General features: G+C 42.4%; 1 protein-coding gene across 1 annotated transcript; it reads right to left on the minus strand.

Moving 5' to 3' along the window:
- Window positions 1–393: 393 nt before the first annotated feature.
- On the minus strand, window positions 394–24,545 carry gon4la (gon-4 like a). The gene is made up of 26 exons (XM_075449095.1): window positions 24,096–24,545; window positions 23,578–23,858; window positions 23,169–23,389; window positions 21,401–21,475; window positions 21,248–21,298; window positions 21,117–21,170; window positions 20,606–20,701; window positions 20,438–20,530; window positions 19,791–19,946; window positions 18,701–18,911; window positions 16,144–16,245; window positions 15,667–15,707; window positions 14,830–14,942; window positions 14,560–14,746; window positions 14,329–14,415; window positions 13,889–14,066; window positions 13,141–13,291; window positions 12,893–13,040; window positions 12,698–12,814; window positions 10,198–11,025; window positions 8,901–8,993; window positions 7,658–7,855; window positions 7,435–7,578; window positions 3,654–3,919; window positions 3,080–3,182; window positions 394–2,305 (listed from the first exon to the last, which is right to left on the minus strand). The coding sequence occupies exons 2-26, from the start codon at window positions 23,831–23,833 to the stop codon at window positions 2,192–2,194; spliced, it is 4,083 nt and encodes a 1,360-aa protein (XP_075305210.1). The 5' UTR covers window positions 23,834–23,858; window positions 24,096–24,545; the 3' UTR covers window positions 394–2,191.
- Between the last annotated feature and the right edge of the window lie 630 nt (window positions 24,546–25,175).

Raw genomic sequence — 25,175 nt, forward strand, 5'->3', positions numbered from 1 at the left:
TTCAAAATTAATAAATAAAAAAATAAATAGGGAAAAACTGATAAACTGGCAAACAATTTGTCATTTACAAAACGTATTTGCACAGTTTATGGAAATAAGTTTGCAAAGTTCTAAAAGAAGTACATACATTTTTTTAAATTTTTTGGGCTTTTTATGTTAGGACAGTTGGGGAGAGACAGGAAGCAGGGGGCAGAGAGAGGGGGAAGACATGCAGCAAAGGGCCGCCGGGTGCGGGATTCGAAACGGGCCCGCTGCAGCGAGGACTGTGGCCTCTGTACATGGGGCGGCTGCTTAACCCACTGCGCCAACGACCGCCCCCCCCTAAGTACATCAATTTGATGTTCAGGGAAAAAAAACAAGTTATGTGTAAAAAAACAGGACTGAACACAAAAATTTGAAAAATGTAAAAAATCTTTTATTGAAGTCAACTTTCATTTGTCTATATTCAATATGAATAAACAAACGTTTCAACAAAACCTTCACAGAACGTTGGAAAAAAACTTTCACACTCTTAAGAAACATGTAAGTAAAGCTGTTAAGACGCATGAGAAATTGTCAGAAAATTTTGCCCCCGGGGAAGACATCAAGGGAAGACAAATGATTTTAAAACATAAATCACTTTTACTGCGGAGCAGCCCGTCTGTAAAGTTACAAAGAAAGAAAAAAGAGATCTTGATGCGTTTGTTAATGATGCACATATTAATAAATAAACATCACTTTAACTTGTGATAGCTATTGACACCAGCTACCAAACAGCTGAAGCTGCGCAAATCTATTCAGATTGAAGAAACAAAGACTGTTTAAGGCAATGAGGAATCAAAAGACTGAAAAGCAGAGCAACGGTATGAAATTCATACTGGTTTCACTGGTTTTACTGCTCTGTTGGTGGAAAATTAGAAAACGCCACACTGACAAACAAACAGCAAAATAAATAAAAATAAAAAGAGCAAGAAGTGAAGCCGAGCTGAAGTGGGTCGACCCTTGCAGAACATCACCTGGGTAAGTTTGCTTTTTCAAAAGTTTCGGAGGATCGTGTTGCATAACATGACCTCATAGAGCCCCACCCCCTCAGTAGGGTCACAGGAGACAAATTAATTATACATTACTATTCAACATAAATATGTCCTCACCAGCCACATGGGTTTTAAAGAGGAAAAAAAAAAAGTTGAAATGCCGAGTGTCTGAGCGTCAGGCAAACTCTGAAGTCACTGTGTGAAGTCTGAGGTCTTTAAAATGTTCCATCGTTCTAGATAAGTTCTGGAAGATTCAAGGGAAACCAAACTATCCCAATTACTTCTGCAAACAGACATCAGAGGGACTTTTCCAAGAGTCAAACTGAAATCAGTCAAAGTAAACTTCCATCAAATCCTATGACCCGGAATAATCCAGAATAACACCCAACCTTGTCAAATCTAGCACAGCTGCTACAAACATTGTGGATGGACTCTAGAAAAAAAAATTGTTGTACAACAAAGTGGATTTTAGTGGCATAAATACAGCAAAGGTATCCCGGAAACCTTTAACCAATTCCTCTGTAAGGTCTAATCTATTGATTTGTACTTTCACAGAAGTTTGAGCAAGAGGAAATGTCTAAAATTTTAATTCTGCCGATTTATCTAGAGCCTGAAGCCTAGAACAGCCCGCTCACTGAAGAATTGTAGATCAACTCTGAATCATTCAGTGAGTTCACAGTGACCGGAACCATTCAGATTAAAGCTTGGAACAAGGAATCAATCCTATTTCAGTATCCTGACAGTTTTATAGTCAAGTCCGATTCATGTTGTTTACTGAAATTAAATTCTTTGGTCGTTCTAAGAGATCAGTTTTCATACTTAGCAAATAAGAGTGATTCTGATTTTGGACCCTCAGTAAACGACTTTAAACATGTTTCAGAAACGTTACAACAGCTGTGGAACCTGAAGCAACTCATTCAGATCATTTTTGAAGACTTTACCTTCAACTAGGCTCAGCTTCAGGGAGTTTTTGGGTCATTCGGATGAGATCTTAAATACTACTGATAGTGGGCTGATGTTCTTGAAGGGAACATGCAAAGTGGAACACCTTTATCCAGCGGTCGAACGCCCTCTGTGAAACATCTCAGGTGTGATCCCACAGCAGCAGATCTGGATCAGACTCAGCTCAGCCCACTTTTTGTGATGGGTTAGAGGCTTCTTTGAGATCGGTCCTTCTCTCAGTCTGGGGCTGCATCTTCTCTGCTGATTGGCTGGCCCTCTGAGGACGAGGATGTGGCATTTTTGGATGCAGAGTGGAAAAGCTTCATCAGCTCCTGGAAACGAAGTTGGACCTAAAGGAGGCACAAAATCATCTTTTAATTGTTTCTCGCATGTAAAATAACAAAGGCATCTTTCCTTGTCTGTCGCAGAGATACCCACCTAGAGTTTAGATTCTCTGCCCGCACCCGAGTCCAATATTTCCCGCCACTATCCTCGGACCGGGCGTGATCAAGCTTTTTTTAAATTTATTATTATTTTTTTTTAAAAATCACTATTAGCTTAATTGGTACGGGCAAAATTATGTAATAATTAGACGAAATATTCTATATAGACAATATTCTTAATGTATACAAAGTTGCACAAGTCAGACATTAAGCACGTTTGCACTGTGACTTCGTTTTATAATAGCCCATAGCCTACGTTAAATATTTAAATAGGCTACTATTTATAATAGTTTATTTTTTGTGTTTATCATCATGGTTATTTTCTGTGTTTATCATCATTGTTATTTAAAGTCTCTTCATTCGGATCCATGTACGCTACGATCCAATCACGAATAAACACACATTTAGGCTATACGTGTCGTCCTTGTTGCATTGTTCATCAAGATAATTGTTAACAAATTTCTGTGGTTCACTTCAAACAACTCAAAATTGTAGTTAAGTTGACAACGTCAGCTATAACGGCCCACATATTAAGAAATGGTCAGGTTTAAAGCGGTCTCGGGCTCATAATTACAGTTAATGTGCCGGGCTGGGCTCGGACACAATGTGCACGGGCTCGGAAAGGGTCGGGTTTGATTTTTTTAGGCCCGATCTAAGCTCTATACCCACCCCCCCTCTTACCTGTTGGACAGTCTTATTTCCCAACTGGGAAGACACCTGTCTGAATGTTTTCCGATTGGCTCCTCTCTGCTGGCAGGCCGTCAGGATGGTGCGGTCTGCCTCACTGAAACAGAAGGACCAGATTCCTGTGAACTTACGAATAATTTCCATCATGTTTCCTTAATGTTCCGCGTTATGTCTCTATGTTCTTGATAAATGATGTGTGACATTTTTAGATTCCATGTTTTTATTATTAATATAAATTTTTTAAGCTAGCCACCTCTTGGTCTTTCCAATGATAATCGGGTGCTGGTAACTGATGGTTGGTGGTGTGTCCAACCCAACAACCCACTGCATCAGCTACTGCCTCAACTGGCAATTCATAGGATAGGACAGAAAAGTCGGTAGACGTTTCCATCTCTGTGGTTAAATCAGCTTCCATTAAAAACGGAGTGCGCCTGTACTCTTACCTTTATGTTACAAGCATTAAAAAGTGAATGCTGGCCAGGTAACAAAGAAATCTGATGCTCTTACACTGTGTTTATGACGTCTTATAGAACATTTGTGTATTACAGTGGGTGTGTTTTGCTCTGACCGGGTCCAGACGATGACCTTCTCTCCGGTGGATGTCATTGTGATGTTTTTGGCACAAACCGCTCGCCGTTTCTCTTCGTCCTCTCGGTCACTTCCCGTCTGAGTGTCGACTCGCTCCCAGTTTCTGTCAGGAGCCTTCTGGGTTGCAGAATCTTCTTTTGTGGTCTCAGTGCCGGTTGCTCCGGGTGTTGAGCAGGTGTGGAGCTGCTGGAAGAACTCCTGGACTTCTCCATGCAGGTCGGGATGGTGTCTGAGCAGAGATGAGACCTGACAGAAGAAAAAGAAAGCGTGAACTGAAACTTAGGTCCAAATATTAGAAAATCTTCAAGCTGATATTCAAATATTGTTGAATGAAATAGTTTTCTGTAAAAAGCACCTCCCTGAAATCACAAGGTATAAATAAAAAGTGCACTGGTTGGCCAGTTGGACCAAAAGTAATGGCTTAATGTGAGGAGATTGGTAAAATCATTGTTTTTGATATTTTAAACTGTTGCCTAAACAATGCTCTCATGGACAATTTCACTGTTTTCTGGCTTGGTCGCTTGATTACATATATTTGAGTTTCTGAGTCACAATAAACTTAGAAAAAAGTACAACCCTCTCACTTTGGAGCTGCCTACGTTTAGAAATAAATCACTCGGTAAGCTGTTCAGATTTGCAGTGGATTTCAACGTCGCACTGCAGGTCAGAGTCAAATTATCCAGTCTCTTCATCTTTATCGCCACACAAATTCAAGTTCAAATCATGACACATGCGCCGTCTCTCGGACACGAGAAGTTGAAACTCATTTGCTGCTTTTGACAGCAAATATTCATCAGCAGTTATGTAGTTCACTTAAGAAAGAAATGATCGAATATTGCTATACTAGGTTTAAAAAAACATTTTCCCAACCAGAAGTTGGAAATTTCATCTCCCATTTGTCACTGAATGCAGCACTAGGGCAGAAAATAAACTTGTATTATAAGCAACAGTTCTGAGGGTCAGCTTCTAAAAAACCTAAAACACAGAGGTATGGGCTGACGGTGAAGCCCAGGGTTAATGGAGCCAATAGGTGACGGAGGAATCACAACGTGACTTTTGACTGGAGTATAAACCCTGACGTCTGGTCGTTGGGTTCTCTCTGTGGTGCAACGTTTTAACCCATTGAGGCCGGGAAAGCGTACACGTCTTTTTTCATGTATAAGGTTGTTTTGCACCAATTATTGACCTCTGCGCCAATTAAATGCATTATAATAGACACGTGAGACTGTCGTCATGTTCCTCGTGTCATTGTTTTGAAGTTAAGTTACATCGAACAAGCATGGAGGACTTTCAGTGGGAAGATATTTCAGACGGTAGCGGTTTGAGGAGTTTCTTGGCTTTGATGATGCCGATGAACGTGCTGACCCAATTGATGCAGATTTATGGCTAGCACCAGTGGTTGCGCTAGACTTTTTCACTGTCCGTCATTTTGACGGACAGGGTCGTAAAAATTCCGTCATTGTCCATTATTATCCGTCATTTTATTTTAAATGGTAATATACAGGCTTTTAAATGGTAGGCTAATATACAGGCTATATCCTAATGCTTATAATAACTCGTTTTATTGACTTATTTTCATTTAAAAAAATAATTCACAGAACAAGTGTGTATTATCTAATATTTTTTTTATTTATGCATTTCTTCAGAGATTGACGTTCGGTCACTTGTGAACTCGTTTTTTTCGCTGCTAAAAACATTGCGGCTGTTGGGCATATGAACATGTTATTTTATAACGTAGTCGAACGAAGAAAATTGTAGTGAAAATACGAACAGTCCACTTAGAACAATTGAAGTGAAATATGAACAGTCCACTTAGAATGGTTGCAGTGGTAATCTAGAATTGACCTGTTGTAGCTCAAACCTTCCTCTGGCCCGCATTGATTTGAATAGGGAGCTCGCTTGTGTGTAATCGAATGCATCAATTGAGACTGCTGCCGAGGCGATTGTCATTAAATTTTGCGTCCTTGCCTCTGACAGACGACTTCTCATTGAGGTTTTAATTTTATTCTGAAGACTGAACCCACGCTCAGCTGCGAAGCTGGAGACTGGAATGACCAGCGCCACTTCAGCCAAAGCTCTGAAGTCGGGAAACATGTCTCCCAATGAAACGATAAGAAGCCGGCAAGAGCCTCTGAACGTGATGACAGCTAATCAATCGCTAATAAATTGCTAATTAATATGCACGAGCTCGCCACCAACAGGTCGGGTGTGAGGTTACCGGTAGGTCTACTTTTATGATTAATCATCTGTCAAAGTTACAGACGGGCGGCTATCAGAACACCCTCGCGCAGCTGGCTACAATGTATCGGCCCACTGAACACCAAAGCTGCGGCACAGATTGAAAGTTGGTGACGGCAATGAAACTTATGAAGAGTAAGAAAAATGTCATAACTTGCCTATGATTTCAATTGTGTGTTTTATTGTTATTTTTTTTATTATTGGTAATGGTAATGGTCAAATCCGTCAAAATGACGGACGGCCTTCAAATTTTTCCGTCATAGCTGAAAAAAAATCCGTCAATAACGTACAATTGTCGGTTAATGCGAACTCTGGCTAGCACATATGTTTGAGGATGATTTTGAAGGGTTTGAATGTGAGTGGAAGACTGACAATTACCACCGTAATCGACGGAGAGATTTCAACCGCACACCAGCGGTGAAAGTCGATTTACCTGCAGATGCCACACCGTTGCAGGCATTTAATCATATTTTTACTGGGGAGCTTTGGGCGCATCTCGTTTCCGAGACGAATAGATACAGTGACCAGGTACTTCAGACTCCAGCTCGAGCAAAGATGGCAAGGTGGTCACACGTAACTGTGCCGGAGATGAAAACGTTTATTGGAATGTGTATGGGCTCCTTGTGCTGCCAGTACGAAGAGACTGGCGATAAAATAAAGAGATAAATAAATAATTTAAATATAAAATTAAATTTTATTTTATTACTGTTTTCTAATTGAAAATAGCGCTGTTCCTGCACTTTACTTTTCACATTTTCTATTTTCGTGAAGGTGTATGTAAATAAAGTCAATTTCCAAAGAAAGCCACAGGTGTAAGCCCTCAAATACTTTTTGAATTTTGTTTCTATCTGCTACAGAGGCTGAGAAATCAAGTAGGCGTTGACACAATTGCTGAATTTCCAGAAAAACTTCAGGTTTTAGGGGGTCTTTCTGAAATCGCCCATAGGTTTTACAGGCATTCTTTTCCAGGCGTTTTAGGCCTAAATGGGTTAACAGACTGGGCCTGTTCAACGGCTGGCTCACAAAATGAAGAATCATACCAGCTGTCCACAGTTGAACTGCAGTAGACAGAAATCTAAATATTTGAGAGTACATTTGCAGTTTGCTGTGTGTAGCCTAGTAGTGTGAGCTTTAAAGCTATTGAATGCCTCATATAGTAATCAAGGTACTTTAATGGCTACTGAGTACTACCAATCAAAACGTAGACCATGCAGAGGAGAGGGACAGAGTGCGATCACTCTACATCCTAAAAAATGTCAGTATAAATAAAGGTGGAAATTCTTGGTGAAAAAAGGTGCTGCTGTAATGTCCCTCTGTCTTATTCTCAACAAAGCAAGTCAAAGATATTCAATTAAGACTTCAGGAAATTGTCTAAACTCATGTGAACAGTCTCCAATAATCTGATTACGGAAATCAAACCCATGAGATAAATAATCAAATTTTCCACATTTCATAACTTAAATTGAATTGTGGTTTGAAGTCATGATCAGCTGATTGCTGAGGATGTGAGGGTCTTTATCTACCTTTTCCATGTCCTCAGATGAGGGGGTGGAGCTTCCCTGAAGCACAGAAACCACCTGCTGGTAGAGGGAGGAACTCTCTCCAAGGCTTTGTCCAAGTCGCCGTAGAAACTTCCTACTTCGTTCAAATAGCTGCTGCTCCAACAGCTGACAGAGGGGAAGAAGAGTTTTAAGTCTTTCTCCAAATCCGAGTAAAATCGTGGAGAGTCACTGTGATGTCACCTACCAGTCCACATCTGTGGGCCTGTGTGCGGCTCAGGAAGGCAGCAAAGTCCTTAAGCAGCTGAGGCCACGGTCGCAGCAAACAGCTCAGTCTGTCATATAAAACCTTGGGGGCCTTTGGAGGAACTGCTGCTGTAAATTCATCCAAAACCTCCAACAGCTGCTCAGAAAGACCTGGACACACCCGCACCGCTTCACACACCTGTGGAAAACACGAAAATCATCCCTGATAACATACTGGACCAATCACATGGTAGACCAAGATGACACTACTGTACTACTGAATACCGTAAATCCTCTAATATAGGCCGGGGCCTTTATTCACTCACGTGCATCTTGGTCCCGGCCATTATTGGAAGGAGGCCAGAATTAGAGACAGGCCTATATTTCTATTTGAGCAAAACAGACTACCAGTGGAATGAAAAAAAACGAGATTTTGTGTCTATTTGAACCTATAAAATAGACAAATACCGGCAATTCAGGCTAAATTCCAGTTTAGTACCGGTAATATGGTAACAGAAACGTAGCAAACTTTCCGGTACCAGTAGACTGCGGTCAAGTGAGCCGCCACTCGTTCATCCGCGGCTCACTTGACCGCAGTTACCAGTAGTGCATTGTCACTTAACCATGGTGATAATTAGGCTACCGGTATTTCATCTCCTCTTCATCTCTCCCCGTAATCTCCTCATCACTCCCGCCAGTCTTTACAACAAGTTCATTATTGTACAGTTCTTCTTCGTCCTCATGTTCTGCTGCCTGTCTGTTCTCTTCCTCGCGCAGACGGGCAGCAGCGCAGGGCTGTAAAAAACGATATCGGTAGTTTGGCCGTTATTGCAAGTCACAGTGGACAGGCTCACTCACGATCGTGATCGCATTCGAATGCGATAGTGATAGAAGTGAATGCTAATTTCAACATACCATATACTTATTTCTTTTTTATTTTACTTAATTTTCTTTAATTTTGCTTTAACTTTGTTGTTACCGGTAATCTGACTGTAAAGCGCATTGAGCTGCAAGTCTTGTATGTTACGATCACAAGTACTGGTATAATGTTGAGGCTGCCCAGAGAAATCGTTGGTTCTAATTATAGACCCGGCCTGTATAAGAGTCCGGCCAGTATTTACCTCCTCCGACAGCGAGACCGGCCAATATTAGAATCCCGGCCAGTAATGGAATACAGGCCAATATTAGAGGATTTACGGTAAGAGCTGCAGTGAACAGGGGAAGGTGTGTGTTTGTGCTCTCACTCTTTGGAGATAATCCTGAGCAAAAACCATATCTTCCGATTCCCTTTGATCATCTTTGTCACCATCTTCAGCTTCTTCTGATGACAGCTTCTCCTACAAACACAATTATATCTTTAGTCTAAAGAAGGACCAGCTCAAATGTTAACCCCTGTCCCGGTTGAGTCATTGATCTCTTTGCTTGGGAAACATCGTAGGTCTGATAACAAGGTAAAAGTTAAGATTGTTAAACATTTTTTGTTTTGTTTTTTAGCACAGATGGTACAGACAAGCATTAGATACAAATTTAGATCATATTTAGACTGATTTATAAATGGTTTTCGCCCAATAACACCTCTCCCTGTGCAAAAAAAAATATGAACCGTATGGTGCAGGTTTACAGACGCATTTTCATTTCAGACATAAGATTCATCACCTTATACAACCAGAATAACTGAAACAAATTGTTCCAAGTACCAATGAATCATCCCAGTTTGGATGATGTTTGTTGAGGTGAGCAGTCACCAGTAGTCTGACTACTGTGACTGAGTTGAATGATAGTGATCCATGACCATCTAAAAATTAATATCCAGAATAAAATCAAACAGATTGTGACAAACACGCTCAACTTATATATCATCTGGTGTGATGGACTAGCCCTCTCGCCCGATGACTGCTGGGATGGGCATCGACCCGACCGACGGATTAAGCGGGCATAGAAAATGGATCATCTGGTGCAGTACTTTTATTTCTATTCAGCTGTGTAAATGCAAATGTTTTGTTGTAAATTATACTGTCCTATTCTGTAAGTATACTTCTTCCAATCACTTAAAGGCATGGTTGGTAATCCTGGAGAGCTAGCAAGATTTGAAAGGGGCACCTCTGCTAAGCTCCAGAGAAGGGAGGAGGGAGCCGACAGAGGGGGGCGTAGGCAGAACGGGCAGAACTAGACATGAAGGAATCTGATTGTTTTTTTGCCCTCGGCCCGAGGAGTTTGGATTGGTCAGCTTTTTGTCAGTCCTGCAGCTGCCACAGAGGTCTGATTATTTTCGGCCCTTTTTCTAAATACATCATGTACAGATTACTCTCAGGATAGACGGACCATTTCACCCAGTATTACGAAATGTGTTTCTGAACAGGATTACCAACCATGCCTTTAATTCAGTATGTTTGCATGCAAAGTTCACTGGTTTTTCTTTTTCTAAAGACAGTCGCTGTTTCTAATTGAGTGAAACACGTTTTGACCCTTTTATTGCTGTTGTAAGGCGAGTCTACAAGCAGCAACACAGGTCAATAATCATCTGAAATGAAAATGTTTGACCTGCAGCTGGATGACCGATTCATCTGAAGACGTTCCCCCATCATCAACACCTTCATCTTCTTCTACTGCTTTAGATGGAATCACAGTTGCTTGTTGTTCTGACTGAGTTTCCTTTAGATCAGCCTGGTCGTCATCACAGCTGACACTTCCTGCGGCGCTGGGCGAAGATTCAGACAGAGCCAAGAGTAAATCGCTCTCTTCCTCCACCTCATCTTCTTCTTTGTTATTAATTTTGATGACATCATCCCCCATCACTCGAAATGAGGCGGGGTCTTCAGGAGGAGGACCAGTGGCTTCATTATCACTCCTTCTCGTTTCTTCTTTGTTCACGCTGGGTTTCCCTGCTGCAGGAGGAGTGGTTGACAGCCTTCTTCTCCTCAGTCCTGCCAGTGTCTGACAGTGGCCTCTGATTTGCTCTGTGGTTTCCACGGAGACAGTTGAGCTGGTTATGCTGTCAGCAGGTGCATCTGTCCTGGTCAGGAGGAGGCGCTGGAGGAAGACTCGAGGAGGGCTGAGTGGTGTTGGATGAGGAAGAGAGGGGGAGGCCATGTTGATCGGACCGTCAGAATGAGGGTAGGACAGAGGAGGAAGAGGAGGAAGGGGCTGCGACAGCGCAACAAACCCGATACGTTTGAAGTCCAGGTTGTCCGGGAGGCGAGTTGGATATTTGGTCCCGGGAGGCAAGCTGTAGGTGCTGGAGGCGGAGCGCAGAAAGGCCAGGTGACTGTGACGGACCTTTCCCCTCCTGCAGGACGGTGGGGCCTCAGGGGCAGAGCCGGATGGGCTGTTAAAGTGTTTGATGGTTGGATAGATGACAGGAAGGCTCCGCTGGGTGGAAACAGAACCAAATATTTTTGTTGTTACTTAATTCCCTGTAGTTAACAAGTATTAAGAGTTTCCGACAACAAAAAAAACATTGCTAGTACACAAAACAAACCTCTCACATGTGACACTGTGGCAGTAGCAAAAATTCCTTTGATTAATAAATCTGAAAAACAGGTCGAACTCACTTCATGCTTTAAAACTTCCCCTGATACAAACAAATTTCTCACCATTTTCCGTGGAAAATTCATTCAAATTCAATTTGACATGAAAATTAAAGAGACTTAATGTGACTCATTTACCATCTCATCAGTAGATAATAAATTTCTTTAAAGGGACATTATGTAATTTCTTCCCCCATCTAGTGGTGCAATTTTATTTTGCAAAGTTGAATGAATTTGCTCTCTAGCGCCTCACGTTTTCAAATGTGCGCTGCAACTTCTTGAACTACGGCAAGCGGAATGTGTCAAGATTCAAGAAGCTATAGCTTCAGACTCAAGGTCCATACAAACAAAAAGAAATCAAGACACACAGTACAAAGGATTATATAACACACATACAACAACACTATAAATACAGATGACAGATAACATGTCAGATAACATAACATCTCCTTTGGTGTGCAAGCAATGCAATTAGTCATATTCCGGGAGTTACCGGAAGTGACGTCGACGCAGCGTTAGCATTAGCCTGCGTTAGCAATAGGAGCATTAGCGGCGGTAAATAAACTCCCGGTAAACTTACAAACTTTCTAATGCCTCGTTTTGTGAGTTAAGAGCCTATGTGTACTACGGCAGAAGTTTGGTAACAATCAATGCATTATTAGTGGGATCATTTACGAGATAAAATCTATTTAGCTTTTTTTTTTTTAAACTTTATTAGTAAATCAACAAAATAACAGTTTACAAATGTGAGCATAACGCCAAAAAGAAGATATCCAGGGGGAGCATAGGAATAATAATAAAAAGAAGAAGATGATGCACTTACAAAAAGAAAGCTAATGAACACAAAGACATATGTGCCAAGGAATAAAATCTATTTAGCATTAGCGGCTGTAATAAGCCATTTGGCGGAAATGACGTCACAATGACGTCATTTCTGCTTGTAGGCCTGGTGGGGAAATCGCGATTCGAAGTGCTTTATGTCCCTCTCGGCACTTCGTCATTTTTCATAGACCGGAAGGACATGGCAGCCTCCATAGAGCTTACCTGCTCTATGTAGATACAGACAAGTTATTCTTCACTCAGGAGGATAAGTGAGATTTTTGACAGAGATCATTTTACACCAATGAGGACTAACTTATGAATGAATATGTTGATTTGAGCTAATAAATGACTTAATTTATTACATAGTGTCCCTTTAAATTCTTTAATTTATTCTTTAATTTTTACTAAAATACACCTGATTTTGAGATTTTAGGAACAAAATATTTAAAAAAACAAAAAACAAAACTAAATTTGTTCAGTAAAATGTTACTAGAGGAAGTTTCCACTGAGGCTGCATGATATCGAGTCAGGATAGAAATGACAGGAAATATCTTGATTCAAACAGGAAGCTTTTGCTGGCGAGATCACTTTGCTGTGTTTTTTCTTTTCCAAAATCTTCCTGCCTTACATCACTCTCTTGGTACTGAACAGCGGACTGGTGCTTTAACCGTGCAGATAAACAGCTGTCGTACCACAAGCCAAAGAGGCATGACGCTCTCCTCTCTTTCCACAGGTGGGCGTAGCTCTGCTGGATCAACGTGATGGCAGGCCACCGGCATCGACCACAGCACCTGCTGATACCTGAAGGTCTGCAGAAGACGCACAGTTTTTCACACTTAGCCGAGTCATATGTTTGTCCAGTACACATCTGTGTGTGTATGTGTTACCTTAACAATGTTGTTGGGGGAACCAGGTCTGCAGCACTGCAGGATTCTTCGTCGGACCTGCACCAAAGTTTTCCTCAGCAAAAACTGAGATACTAGCTTCGGCGGGTCACATGACCCCTCCAAGTTCCTGAGGCCGAGCACCAGCAGGCTAATAAAGCAAACAGACAAACACACATGTTTAAATGGTTTTGTTTTGTTTTTTGTCTTTATGAGATTGCTTGTTTCCTCCATCAGCCACTTTGTTTTACCAGTCTTCAGCTGGAGTGAAGGCCGCCGTCCTGCGGGGGCAGTACAGAGCGGGATCGAGACTTGCACAGGGCAGCAGCTCTGGGTAGAGGAACACTGGACGAGTGGCAAAGAGCCAGGCCAGCTCAGCCGGCAAAACAGGGAAACAGCGCACTGACAACAGAGACACAAGGTTACAATTACAGCCACTGACACCTCATTGCTCTCTAAGGAAATAACAAGACCATCAAAAACCTTTTCTACCCATTAGGGAAGAACCTGGTTCCTGTTCCTTTAAATGTAAACCTCATGAAAGTAGCTGGCTGCTCAAACCTCACATTATTTCTACAACCCCTGGCAAAAATTATGCAATCAAACCAAACAAAACAAACAGATTTGACACAAATCAATCTTATCTAACAGCCGAATATTCTGGCTTTGTAAAACAAAATGTTAAAAAAAAAAAAGTTGCAAATTTTAAAATAAAGTAAAGAAAAAAAATTATGGAATCAAGAAGCAAAAAATAAAAATAACTTTTGGAACATTGTTTAATCTCTTCTGGCTTTTCTGACAGTATAAATTCTTATAATATTGAATATTTAATCAGGTTCTAACCTTCTCATATAGCAGACATATCAGCTCTACAGGGTAGAGCCTTGTCATGGACCATTTTCTTCAGTTTCCAACATAAATTTTACGGAGTGGATGCTAAAGAAAAGCTGGAACACTCTTTGCTCTGAAGCAAGAGGGTGGTGGCTGCAGGCTACTCACTGTGTCCTCTGGCGTCTGGTGACCGGTGTTGTGGCTGATAGCTGATGGGAGTCTGGCGCAGCTCCTCCAGCAGCTCCAGCGCCCCTTGAAGGTTGGAGGCTCTGAAGGCGCTACAGAAACCAGGATGACCTGCAGATCGGATCAGCTCGCCCCTCTGAGCCAACATCTCTACCTCAAACTGACAGATAAGTCGCCATAATAACACAGAAAGTTAGCGTTTTACAGGTGTTTTAAGACTTATTGTGTTGAAAGACATACAAGATGAAAAAAAGATTCTGTATTTGTGAGGACAGTGGGAATAAAGTCAGTTTCAGATCAGACACAATCTATCTTTTTTACACCGGTAGTGTAGTTTGAGGAGTTAACTTTCAGCAGAATTACTAAGAAACAGCTGGTTTCTTTCACAAAACAAACATCCAGATGATGTGAGTGTGAGTTACCAGGAACTGTCTGGTGGTCTCAGCCTCACTGTGCAGTTTGGCGACAGGTGAAGTTAACAGGTGAATCTGAGTCAGCAGCTGGACATGCTGAGAGCGACAGAGACATGCAGAGTGAGAACTGTCAACATATTACCAAGCTACATCAAAGAACTACCTGACACAACCTAACCCTAACCTTGTCCGTGTTAACTGGACGGATTTCTTGCCTTTTCTTTGTATTTATACACGTACCTGCTGCAGCTGCTGCTGAAGTCTCTTCTTCTGCTGCACATTCAGCTTCAGTGTGTATGGTTCCTGACATTCTGCATGTGTGTTGCACATTGTGTTTGTCTGCCGTCTCTTCCTGATCAAAGCCAGCTGCTGCTTCACAGTACGCAGCTCTGTGATTGGCTCCTCTAGCTCATCGTCACCTGGCCCTCTGAGATGGATACAAAAAGTCAGCAGGACAGAAACACAGATTTCAGAGTTTGTGCACGTGTGTTATGTTGTCGTGTTACACACATGTGCTGCTCCTCGAGTGTGTGTGTCTGAACAGTGTACGTTTCCTCCAATGGCTCCTCCTCTTCATCGTGGCCCTCATCATCTAGTTCCTGTCCTGCCAGGTCCTCTTTCAACTGAGGTGCACAAACAAGCCAGCACAGACACGGTTAAACACCAGGAGCAGAGCGTGTCTCATATCTGAGTGTTAATCGCATGGTTCTGGTTAGTGCTGATTAAACTTTTAGTAGCAGTGAATCAAAGGAAATGAGAGACTAGTCACTGCAGTCCTCCAAATATGAGAAGATCTTTAAAATAGACGCAAAAAAAAAGAAATGTGAATTATTCCATTGACTGATTTGGAGGGTATAAACCAGGCTGCATAGTGTCACCAGAGCATGGCAGTATATGTTAGGTTGCTAGTGTTTGTAATTCAGAAGAAGTTGTCCTAAACAGGAAAATAAAAAACCTGCGGTGGACATTCACAAGAGGAATTACTTTGATTGCTGGGAATAACTGAGATATAAATCATATCTAGGAAGACGCAGGTTTACTGTTTGCCAGCTAAGACACAAACCATCTGGTGAGTCACATCTAAGAAATGGCAATAGAAAACAATCCTGTAAAAAAATCCTGCTGTGACTCAACTACAAAGTCAATTCAGAGTAGACATCTGTAGCTGGTGTGTCTGTGGACAAACTTCACCACGGTAACAACCATCAGCACTGGCTGGAGGAACTCATGTAATGGCATTACATGCACTGCTGATGTCCATGAATGTGTTTTATGTCTTCATATGCATCTGTATCTGTAAGTGTGACGGGATCACTGCAGGTGTAGTACACGAGGTGACGCTTGTACCGTTTCAAACAGCTCCTCCATCAGCTCGTTCACCTCCTTCTCTGGAGTACAAAAAGACAACACGAGACAGACCATCAGCACTCTCAGTGATTAGACAGTTTATGAGCGGAGTTTCTCTCAGACACAGCGGTGAGGTGGCATCTAGAACTCTGCAATGTTAACCAGTGAAATGACAGGAAATACAGAGACGGACATCCAGCAGAACAGTACAGAAGTAACATGAACGGGATAATAAAGGGATTATTTACACTTCACTTGAAACAATAAGCCCACATTCCCAGTGACCAGGATTCCAGCTTCAGTGGAGCTTTAGAAGTGATAAATAACTGGCATCGTATTTTAACACAAAAGTTTACAAATATGAACTTTAATCGATCTTCTCAATCATATAATTAAGTAACAAAGTGATCCCTTCGGCTGTAATCATTACCATTAAACCCCCCCATATCATTTGAGTGTTTTATTGCGTGTACTGACTGGTGATGCGGACAGCCTTGTCATCACGGTAATCCTCGCGGTCTGGCTCATCGATGTCAGCCAAGAAGTTGTACTCTGGATCATCTTCATCATCACACTCCTCTGGTAAGGAGACATCGTGTTGAATTGAACAGTTTTTAGTGATCAACTTTGTGGGGACCAGGGCCCTCATGTACAAAGACTTGCGTGGATTTCCTACTGAAACATGGCGTACGCTCAAACCCAAATGATCTCCAACGTCGGATGTATGAATGTGTGCGCACGCATCAATCCAAGCACATTTCGTTTGTACATCCCAATCAACGTGGAACTGAGCGCACATGTCGGAGCACCCGACTCCTCCCTGTCCACGCCCCGAATTAAATACGCAAATCATATTTAAATGAGCCCTGCACCTGCGATTCTCCTCTGTGTACGGTCAGAAAATAAAGAAAAAAGAATGAATAAGACGGGAAAAAAGAAGAACTTCACGGAAAGCGAGATGTCGGTGCTACTTTCTGAAGTGGGGGCCCGAAAAAATGTGTTCTTTGACACGCTGTCCTCCGGCAAACACAAGAAGAGTGGGTGGGAGAGCCTGAGGCTGTCAATGCTGTGGGGTCTGAGAAGCCTCACAAGCAGAGGTGAAGAAGAAGTGGTCCCACATTAAGGTGGATGTGAAGCGGAGACTGGCTGCCCACCGCCGCAGTGTGGCCAAAACAGGCGGGTGGTGGGGGTGACCGACTGTTAAAACAGAGAGTCGGCGCAACAATGGGAGAGACTGCTCTTTCTGGGGTGGTGGGAACACATGTGGGTGACTCTGATTACCCCCAAGGTAAATACCGATGTTTTTGTGTAACTCACAACAACGTGTTCATACGTGCAGAAGTGCGCCGGGGAAAAGTCGAGGCTGATTGAGACATTTCACACTTTACGCACGGGGTTATTAATATATGCCCACAGAGACGATCAGGGGCTTGTTAGAAAGATCTTAAACTGAAGTTTAACCAGCAAAAAACAGCAAGAAACTAACTTTAAAGCTGCGGTCGGCAACTTTTTTTCAGTCATATTAGCTTGAACTGTCATGGGATTCTGGAAGTAGAATATTAAATAGGCTGTTTAGGAAAAATAACGAAATCTGTAGCTCCCTCTGAAGCCTGTAATCATGCTTGCAAAAACCGAGCGCTCCCGGCTGTTTTTAACCAATCAAGTTAGGGTGGAGGAATCCTACCTGTCAATCACAGCTTGTGCACACGCTGCTGAGCGTGAGTCTGCCCCAGCTTGTGTGCGCTCACACTGGTGTGAACTCACGTGCACAACCTCGTCCACAGAGGGGGAGGGGTTTGGGGGGCGATTCGGAGCTTGTTAGAGGTTGGGGGAGGGACCTGAAAGTTGTATCAGTTCGAATTTTCCGACTTTAGACTCGCAATTTTGAAAACCTGCCGACTGCAGCTTTAACCACCGACTATGATGCTGTGAAGACGGGATAGAAACTGGGGGCGCAAATACTCAATGCGCGTCATGGGGAATAATATTAGGACAATTACAGGAATGAAGTTACTCACCAAGAAGCCAGCCATCACGCACAGTGCCACCCTGTAAGTCTGTTCCCAACGATGCTGTTACTCAGAATGTATGAATCGTGCGTTGAACCAGGCACAATGTTGGTTAATTGCACTTACGCATCACATATGATCTGTACATCGATCGAATGAAAATGTTTCCTGTTAACATACAAATTCATCATGTGATGGCGCTTTTATAGCAATGTGTGTGCAGTCGATAGCTCCGATTACAAAATCGGCTCTCGCTTCAAATTGAGCTTTAATGTTGGCCTGTTGGGAATTTGATATACGTGGCTGAGATGCAGATAATTATGTCCCACGCGGCTGGCATGGCTCGGCTCAGGGTAGACTGGCACAGTCCCAATCGGTTGGCCACCTGCCCCTGGAATGCTCCGGTTGGAACCCCAGTGTGCACATCACCTGTGAGCACAGGCAGCGCATGGCTCCTCGCTGTGTTGCGCTCCAACGCCGGCCGCAGCTCTACGGACAGTTCCAGGAGGATTTCCCTCAAAACGGCTAATGAGTCGCCATCATATGCCAGCTAATCCTCTCTGTTGTAGTGAACACACGCTGTCTTCGAATTGCACCATTTGCAAAGTCTTCTAATACTGCTAAAGCAGCCATTGTTTTTAATGATTTGCATTGCACCACTTTGCGCTGCTTTTATATCCACTCGTGTAATTGCAGACACATGGGTGTGTTAATTGTTTATCAGTATTAATTGTCCGTGTATCTCAAATGTGCACATCACTGTCTGAGGACTAATTGTTTTCACATTTATTTATCATAATAGTTTCCCAACATCACCTTAGGTGTCGCCAAAGAATCAACAGCTGCAGAAAAGTGCGTACGCCAGCCCTGAAGCTGCCGTGAGGCACCGCACATTTCCACGGTCTTTTCGTTCTTGATACATCTGATCGTTGACGTGAAAAGGTGCGTACGCACGCTTTGTACATGAGGCCCATGGGCCCGTCTTCACAGAAAAGTTGCGTCCCCACAATAAGACAAACACTCACCTTCGTTGTCCACATCTGTGATCATCAGGCCTCTCAGCCAATCAGTCCACTCCCTGTCCTCGTGGGTGGAGCTGGAGTCATACATGTCTGGAGTTATGTCGGGAGCTTGGAGCGCCGCTTCCAGCTGGCCCAGCGGGACATCTCTGAGAGGACGCTTGGACCGAGTCCGGCACGCCATCACACCTGCCTCGTCCTCTGACTCCGACAGAGGCTGATGGAAAGCAATAATTAGTCACATAGGTGAATAGTTTTTTTTAAATCCCTTTGTTGTATTCTTTCCTTCTTGTTGTTATGCTGGAGATATGTTCAGTATTTTACCTTTTTTTTACCTCGCTTAATTCTATCAGCTTAAATGGGTTTACAGGTTAAAATAAAGTTAAAGTTGGATCTGTACCAGCTTAACCTCTTAGTTAATATTGTGTGGTGGTAAATATTACAATAATGTCCACCCTTTTACTGAACAAAAAAAATAAAATAATTAATTTTCCTTCCTTTTAGCTCTCTTTTGGTCTCCATCTGCTCCTAAGGAAAGTATTTTTATGTCTTGGACTTTTTCTTTCTGCTGCGTGCAGCTGATATATTCCTTTGAGAAAACAGTCCGAGCTAAGTTTGACAGTTTGCTATTTTCTTTACCATGAAAGTTAGTTGGAGGACTTTGGCACCGAATAGAAAAAATGCAAGTCAAAACCTGCTCTCCTGTCAAGTTTACTGATTTACTGCTTTACTGAATTCCCTGCATAGTAGGTTTTATGGTTTAACAGCCAGGCTTAAAATGATACCAACTAGTCCTGAAAATTAGTAAACCGGCCACGTAGCCTTTCTTCTGGTTTAAAAACTCTACATACAGATTGTTAATCATACTTTAAGACTGGCTATTAATATCTACCGTCTGAAACCAAAGCTATACCAACTTGTCCTGAGGTTTTATTAATCAGTATCTGGGTTTTCCTTTCATTACTGATCCTGCAGCTATAACCAACCAGCATTAAATCTCCACCCACAGACCTGGAAAGATTATAAACTGTCCCTTTGGGTCTTCCAGGTGATTTCAAAATTCAAACCATGTTAGTTCCCCATCATCTGCAGTTACCGGGTAGGGCTCCATACAATCAGCCAGCTCCTCTTCAACAGCATGAAGCTTCTCCAGGAAGGTGCTGTCAGTCACAGCTTTCGGGGGAAGGGCTTTGGGGGGAGGGGGAGGTCCCATTGATCCCGCCTTGAAACGTCTAAACCGAACTCGAGAAGTCTGAAAGGATGGAGGGGGAGAGTCATCAAGGCATCTGTGTTTTGCTACAGAACAACCAAACGCAAAAAGAGGAGGCTATGCGTGAGCCTGTAATCGGTCTAAAGAAAATTCCAGAGGTATAAGAGGACGGTGATCCTGCTACAAAGTCTTTATTTTTGCTCCTCATCATCTTAGACATCTTAACTGCAGAGGGACCCGTTAGACCCCTGAGGACTATGTCAAATATGCCTTCTAGTCAAGAAAACAGTGAATTGATCTCCTAAAGAAGTCCAAAATAACAGCAGTGGGATGCTCAAAATCTACAAAGATTCTGGGGATTTTACTCCACAATCCACAATTTTTGCCTGTGACTTTTGACTGATTATTGAAAATTTTCCACTTTATTTTACTGACCATCAACTAATGGAATAATCAGACAACATTTCTAATTTCTGGAATACAGCTTTAGTCCCGTTTCTTGTGCTGAAGATGTAACACGCAGCAGCTCTTACCTGCCAGGGGCTGCAGCTGTCCTCATCCGCTCTATTCAGTCGACTCCCTCTCGGAGATGAAGCTGTGCTCTCCAAGTCGCTCTCGTGGAACGTCTGCACACAAACCAACCAATCATCAATCCCTGATCATCAGCATGAAACTGTGCTGCAGTCACGGCAGAGACTCACATCTTCAGCAGTCTCGTCCTCCTCTTCTTCATCCGGACGATATTCTTCATCGGAGGAGTCTTCCTCATCCAGAGGGATGTCCACGAACTGGGGAGCCTGAAAACGAATGTTCAGAGAAGCGGCTTTAAAGCGAAGCTTCACAGAAATGTCTCACAGCTTCACTTCAATTTGAACATTAAATGATGGCACCAGACAAAGAAATCTGAGCTTTAAAAAGGTATTTTTCTTGATCTTCTTAGAATTACGAATGTACAATTGTTCAATATTTAATACACAATGTTAATATAAAAAAACAAGAACATTCCTAAAAATGGTAAAAAAATAAAAAAAAAATAAAAAAAAAAATAAATCAACCTAAAAATATAAAATGCAAACCCCCCCCCATGGTGAAACGTTCAGTTATTCTTTTAAAAAGTAAAACTTTGCTGAAGATGTAACCAAGTGTGAAATAAGTCGAGATATATTCCAGTGGTTTCCTCCAGAGGATAAAACATCTGTTGTGTTTTTTTACCTTGTTTAGATCGCTGCTTTTCTTGATGGGAGATATGTTCCAGGTGGGAATCACCTGAGAGGAAACACAAACATCAGAAAATGGATTTTCTGCTGAGGTTTACGTTCATCAAACTCTTTAAACAAACTCACCACTCCCTTCTCCACCACTTCTTTAAACTTGGATCGAGTCATTTTAGGTTCCTAAAGAGGAGAAAAAAAAAAAAAGCCCTTATCTGTTAAAACATGTGAACAAGGAGGTGATTAAACTTTAATGTGCCTATTGGACGTCAGTATGAGACTCACAAATGGAGGGACCGCCTCGGTCTCGTTAATGGCAGCTTTCATCATGGCAACCACGTGCTCGTTGGTGATCACTTCCTGTAGGTCAAATATCAAACTTTAAGACTCAAAACACAACTGTCGTGGATATCATCATCTGGGTCGGTGTAACATTTAGCTTAGCTGTACAATTTACCCCCTCACAATGAAGAAAAACAAAAAAGGATTTAAAACTTCCATTATGCATTATGTGACATGACTCTATCATGTTCTTTAAGTGACCCTGCTTAGGGTGTTGCTTAAGAACTTGATTTTCTGAGCAAAAATAAAGAATTCATAATAGTTTCAATCTCTTATTTTTCTGTTTTGCGTTAGTCTTTGGAGCGAACCATTTGCACCCGACTGAGGGTGTAAACATCACTCCTTTAGCGCACATGACATGCACGATAGTATGTCCTAAAGCAACACTTGCTAGCTTTGGAACATTCCGGCTACAAACTGTCTCATCCTTAAAGGGGCACTAGGTAGCATTTTCACCTAAAATTATAGCCTTCAGGAGTTTACCAAAGGTTAAACAAGTCAATGGTAAGCGAATGAAGCCTGTCTCGCTCCCAACAGGGGTCTGTATGCTGAAAATCCCATATGTAACTTCGGCAGGAGCGACCCGCTTCTGAAGTGTCGTGATGCGCGAGAAGAGTCGTTTGTGTTTACCGGCACTTAGCTAGGTACTGTATGCTAGCTGTAGTTGTAGGCTATGTGTTCGCTTGCGTTGAAGAGCCAACACCAAGCGTTTCATATTCTGCCTTTCACAGACTGAATATGAAACGTTCGATGTTGGCACTTCCCATCTTTGTGAAATTTCTCCAAGCGTGATCTTGTTCATCTACCATAGTGATCTGCGTTTTAGATCGTAAAGAAACAGGTTAGCCTGGCCCTTCTGATGATGGTGCTCTAATTCCTCCTGAGTTCTGAGACGTAGCCTAGCTTCAGAAATACACGGAGTGACCTGATTAGAATAAGAATAGCGTTTTGATCCGAACAAGAATTGTTATCTACACATGAAAATGGATTCATTTGTTCGGATTATGATTGTAATCGGAATAGTGTAGAGCTAGTCTGCGTTTATTGCGGCGTGTGTTGGTAGTGCCTGCGCGCATCTGTCTAAGATGTAACTTTTGTAAGTGTCTGCTAATACAAAGGAATCACTCCACGAATACACCATGATGAGGGAAGAATCCCATTCAAGATCAGCAACAGTCCATCCATACATCCATACATCCATACATCCATACATCCATTATCTTCCGCTTGTCCGGGTTGCGGGGGCAGCAGCCTGAGCAGAGAAACCCAGATGTCCCGGTCCCCGGCCACTTCCTCCAGCAACAGTATTATAACATATTATCTTGAGTTTTCTCTTCAGAAAATCTCTGATTATAGTATCTTACGTGGGCAGTCTACACTTGTGAATCAGATGACCTAACTGCACTGACTAAATAACACAACGGCAGCATTCGCCACGATGTTTAGTTAGTGGATGTGTATAATACAAAGGTGGGCATTTTTACGACAGTGTAGAATTTCAGGTTGACCAATAGAGATCGCTATACTGCTGCTAAACTACCTTGTATCCCTTTAATATACTGATCTTTGAATTGTTTTAACCTAATATCTATTATCTGTATTTGTACTAATACAAATGACAGAAAAACAGAAAAAGCCAAGTTTGAGGCCAATGGTAAATAAATACTAATCAATAACACATCCCCAGATGTGTTCAAGTAGATGAACTCACGTGGATGATGTTTCTGACGTTCACAGTAGTCAGATTGTGTTGTTTGGACTTTGTCTCTAGTGACTGATCCAGCTGTCTGTCAATTTCCACTTCCACTCCCGTCTCCTCCTCCTCCGTCTCTGAGGCCCTGCGCCGCTCATCCTCCTCCTTCTCATTCGGTGTCCTCTTCCTCTTTTTCACTGCCTTCCTCCTCGCCGCCTTCACTTCCAACTGACTGTCATCTGAGAGACACAAACATTTCGGTCATCAGTGCAAACATCATCAGTGTTTCAAAAGATTTATCCAGTCTTAACATCAGAATTTGAGGTTTCAGACCCGGTTTTACAGTTCAGGTCAGAAACCCCCGACAAAGCCAGACTGATTGACTGAGATGTGTGTGTGTGTGTGTGTGTGTGTGTGTGTGTGTTACCCATAGTGATGACAAGGCTGGAATCTGTGGTGTCTTCCTCCACCAGCAGGTAGCCATCTTCCTCCTCCTCCTCCTGCTCCTCCTCCTCACCTCTGGCTCCTTCAGAGGCTGGAGGTGGCGGCGGCAACAGTGAAGCATCATGGGACGTGTGTTCTGGCGGTGGAAGGCTCTGGGCAGTCCTGAAGCTGCTGGTGTTGCTGGGAGATTGTTGTGGTTTGGACGGGCTTAGTTTGAGACGTTTGCGGACCGGGTTCATAGTGGAGAAACATGACCTCTGACCTCTATGAAGACGGCAAGGTCAGACAGGGAAAAAGTCAATTAAACTTTGAATTACATTTAAAAAAAGTGAGTTGTTGTAGTGAATGTTAAAGTTTTTGTCTGTGGATGTACACATGTAAACTCGTATTTTAAGAGGTAAATTGCTAAGGCATCTTTTAAGCGAACTTAAGATGTTTCCAATATAAACAAGACCATTAAAGTGTGCCGAAGCTGAGAGACAACTGAAAGGGTTTACTTACTTTTTATGGCAGCCGCACTCTGAAGCTGTTAAACCGGTCCTGTTAAGATCAAAACATTTGTTTGTGAAACTCCAGCAGTTGAAATAAGTTGAAATCCTCAGACACACACAGGCAGTGACGCTGAGCAGTCGCTTCACCAACAGCCGTTGAGTTGGTGTTAGCCGTTAGCTTCAATTAGCATCTGACCGTTGACTCACGCCGGGTCCGAGTGTTCAGTCCGCTATGAAGGATGTTAGCTAGCCTGCTAACAAATCCCCAGTCGGCTAGCAGCTAACGTTAGCGCCAACCCACCCCTTCCAACGGCAGTGGACTCCCGGTGCGTGTGTCCGGTCCAGCAGTACAAATGGGTCCAGTGTCACTTATGCTAACAAGAATATTAACGATAACCCTGCCTTGCAACTAACGCAGACTTACCGCCACAACTCAGACAATTCTGCCTCCAAAAACTACATTTCCGGTGTCGTAGTAGTGACGTACCACCCGTGGCGGAATGTCGTCACACATTCACCTTTTATAATTTGTTTTAGTTTAAAATATATAAACTAAAACCTTGGAATTGTTAAAGCCGTTAGTTTTTACTGCAGTTTACACTTTATTTGAATGTTAACTGAAGCTAGAGGGCAATAATGCATTTTAACTACACTAAAATTACACATATCAAATTTAAGATAAATCATGCACACATACACCAACTATTTATTCACTTTCCAGGAAACTAAACTACCGATTGTTCCAAAAGAGAAATATAGCTATACTAATCTTTTCGCTACGGTAGTATACATTAATCTCGCCACTCAACATGTTTAAGAGATTAGCGGTGAAATATATACGTTTATAGTTCAGAAAGAGAAAGCGGGGATTTTAAAATAGTCCAAGAATTGTTTTTGTTTAAACAGAGTGAAAAGTTAAATTTTCTTAGTACCGCGTGAATGAGTCCTGAAGTTACCTTAAGTGTGTCTGGTGTTTTGCTGCCATCTGCTGGCCATCAGGCGCTTATGCAGTAAACTGAAGTCATGCGATTGGCCCAGTCCGAGTTTTATTCCAATTTAGACAAACGCAAGACCCATTGCGGCTATTAAA

This window comes from Odontesthes bonariensis, chromosome 18 (assembly GCF_027942865.1).
Source record: "Odontesthes bonariensis isolate fOdoBon6 chromosome 18, fOdoBon6.hap1, whole genome shotgun sequence".
Lineage (NCBI taxonomy): Eukaryota > Metazoa > Chordata > Actinopteri > Atheriniformes > Atherinopsidae > Odontesthes > Odontesthes bonariensis.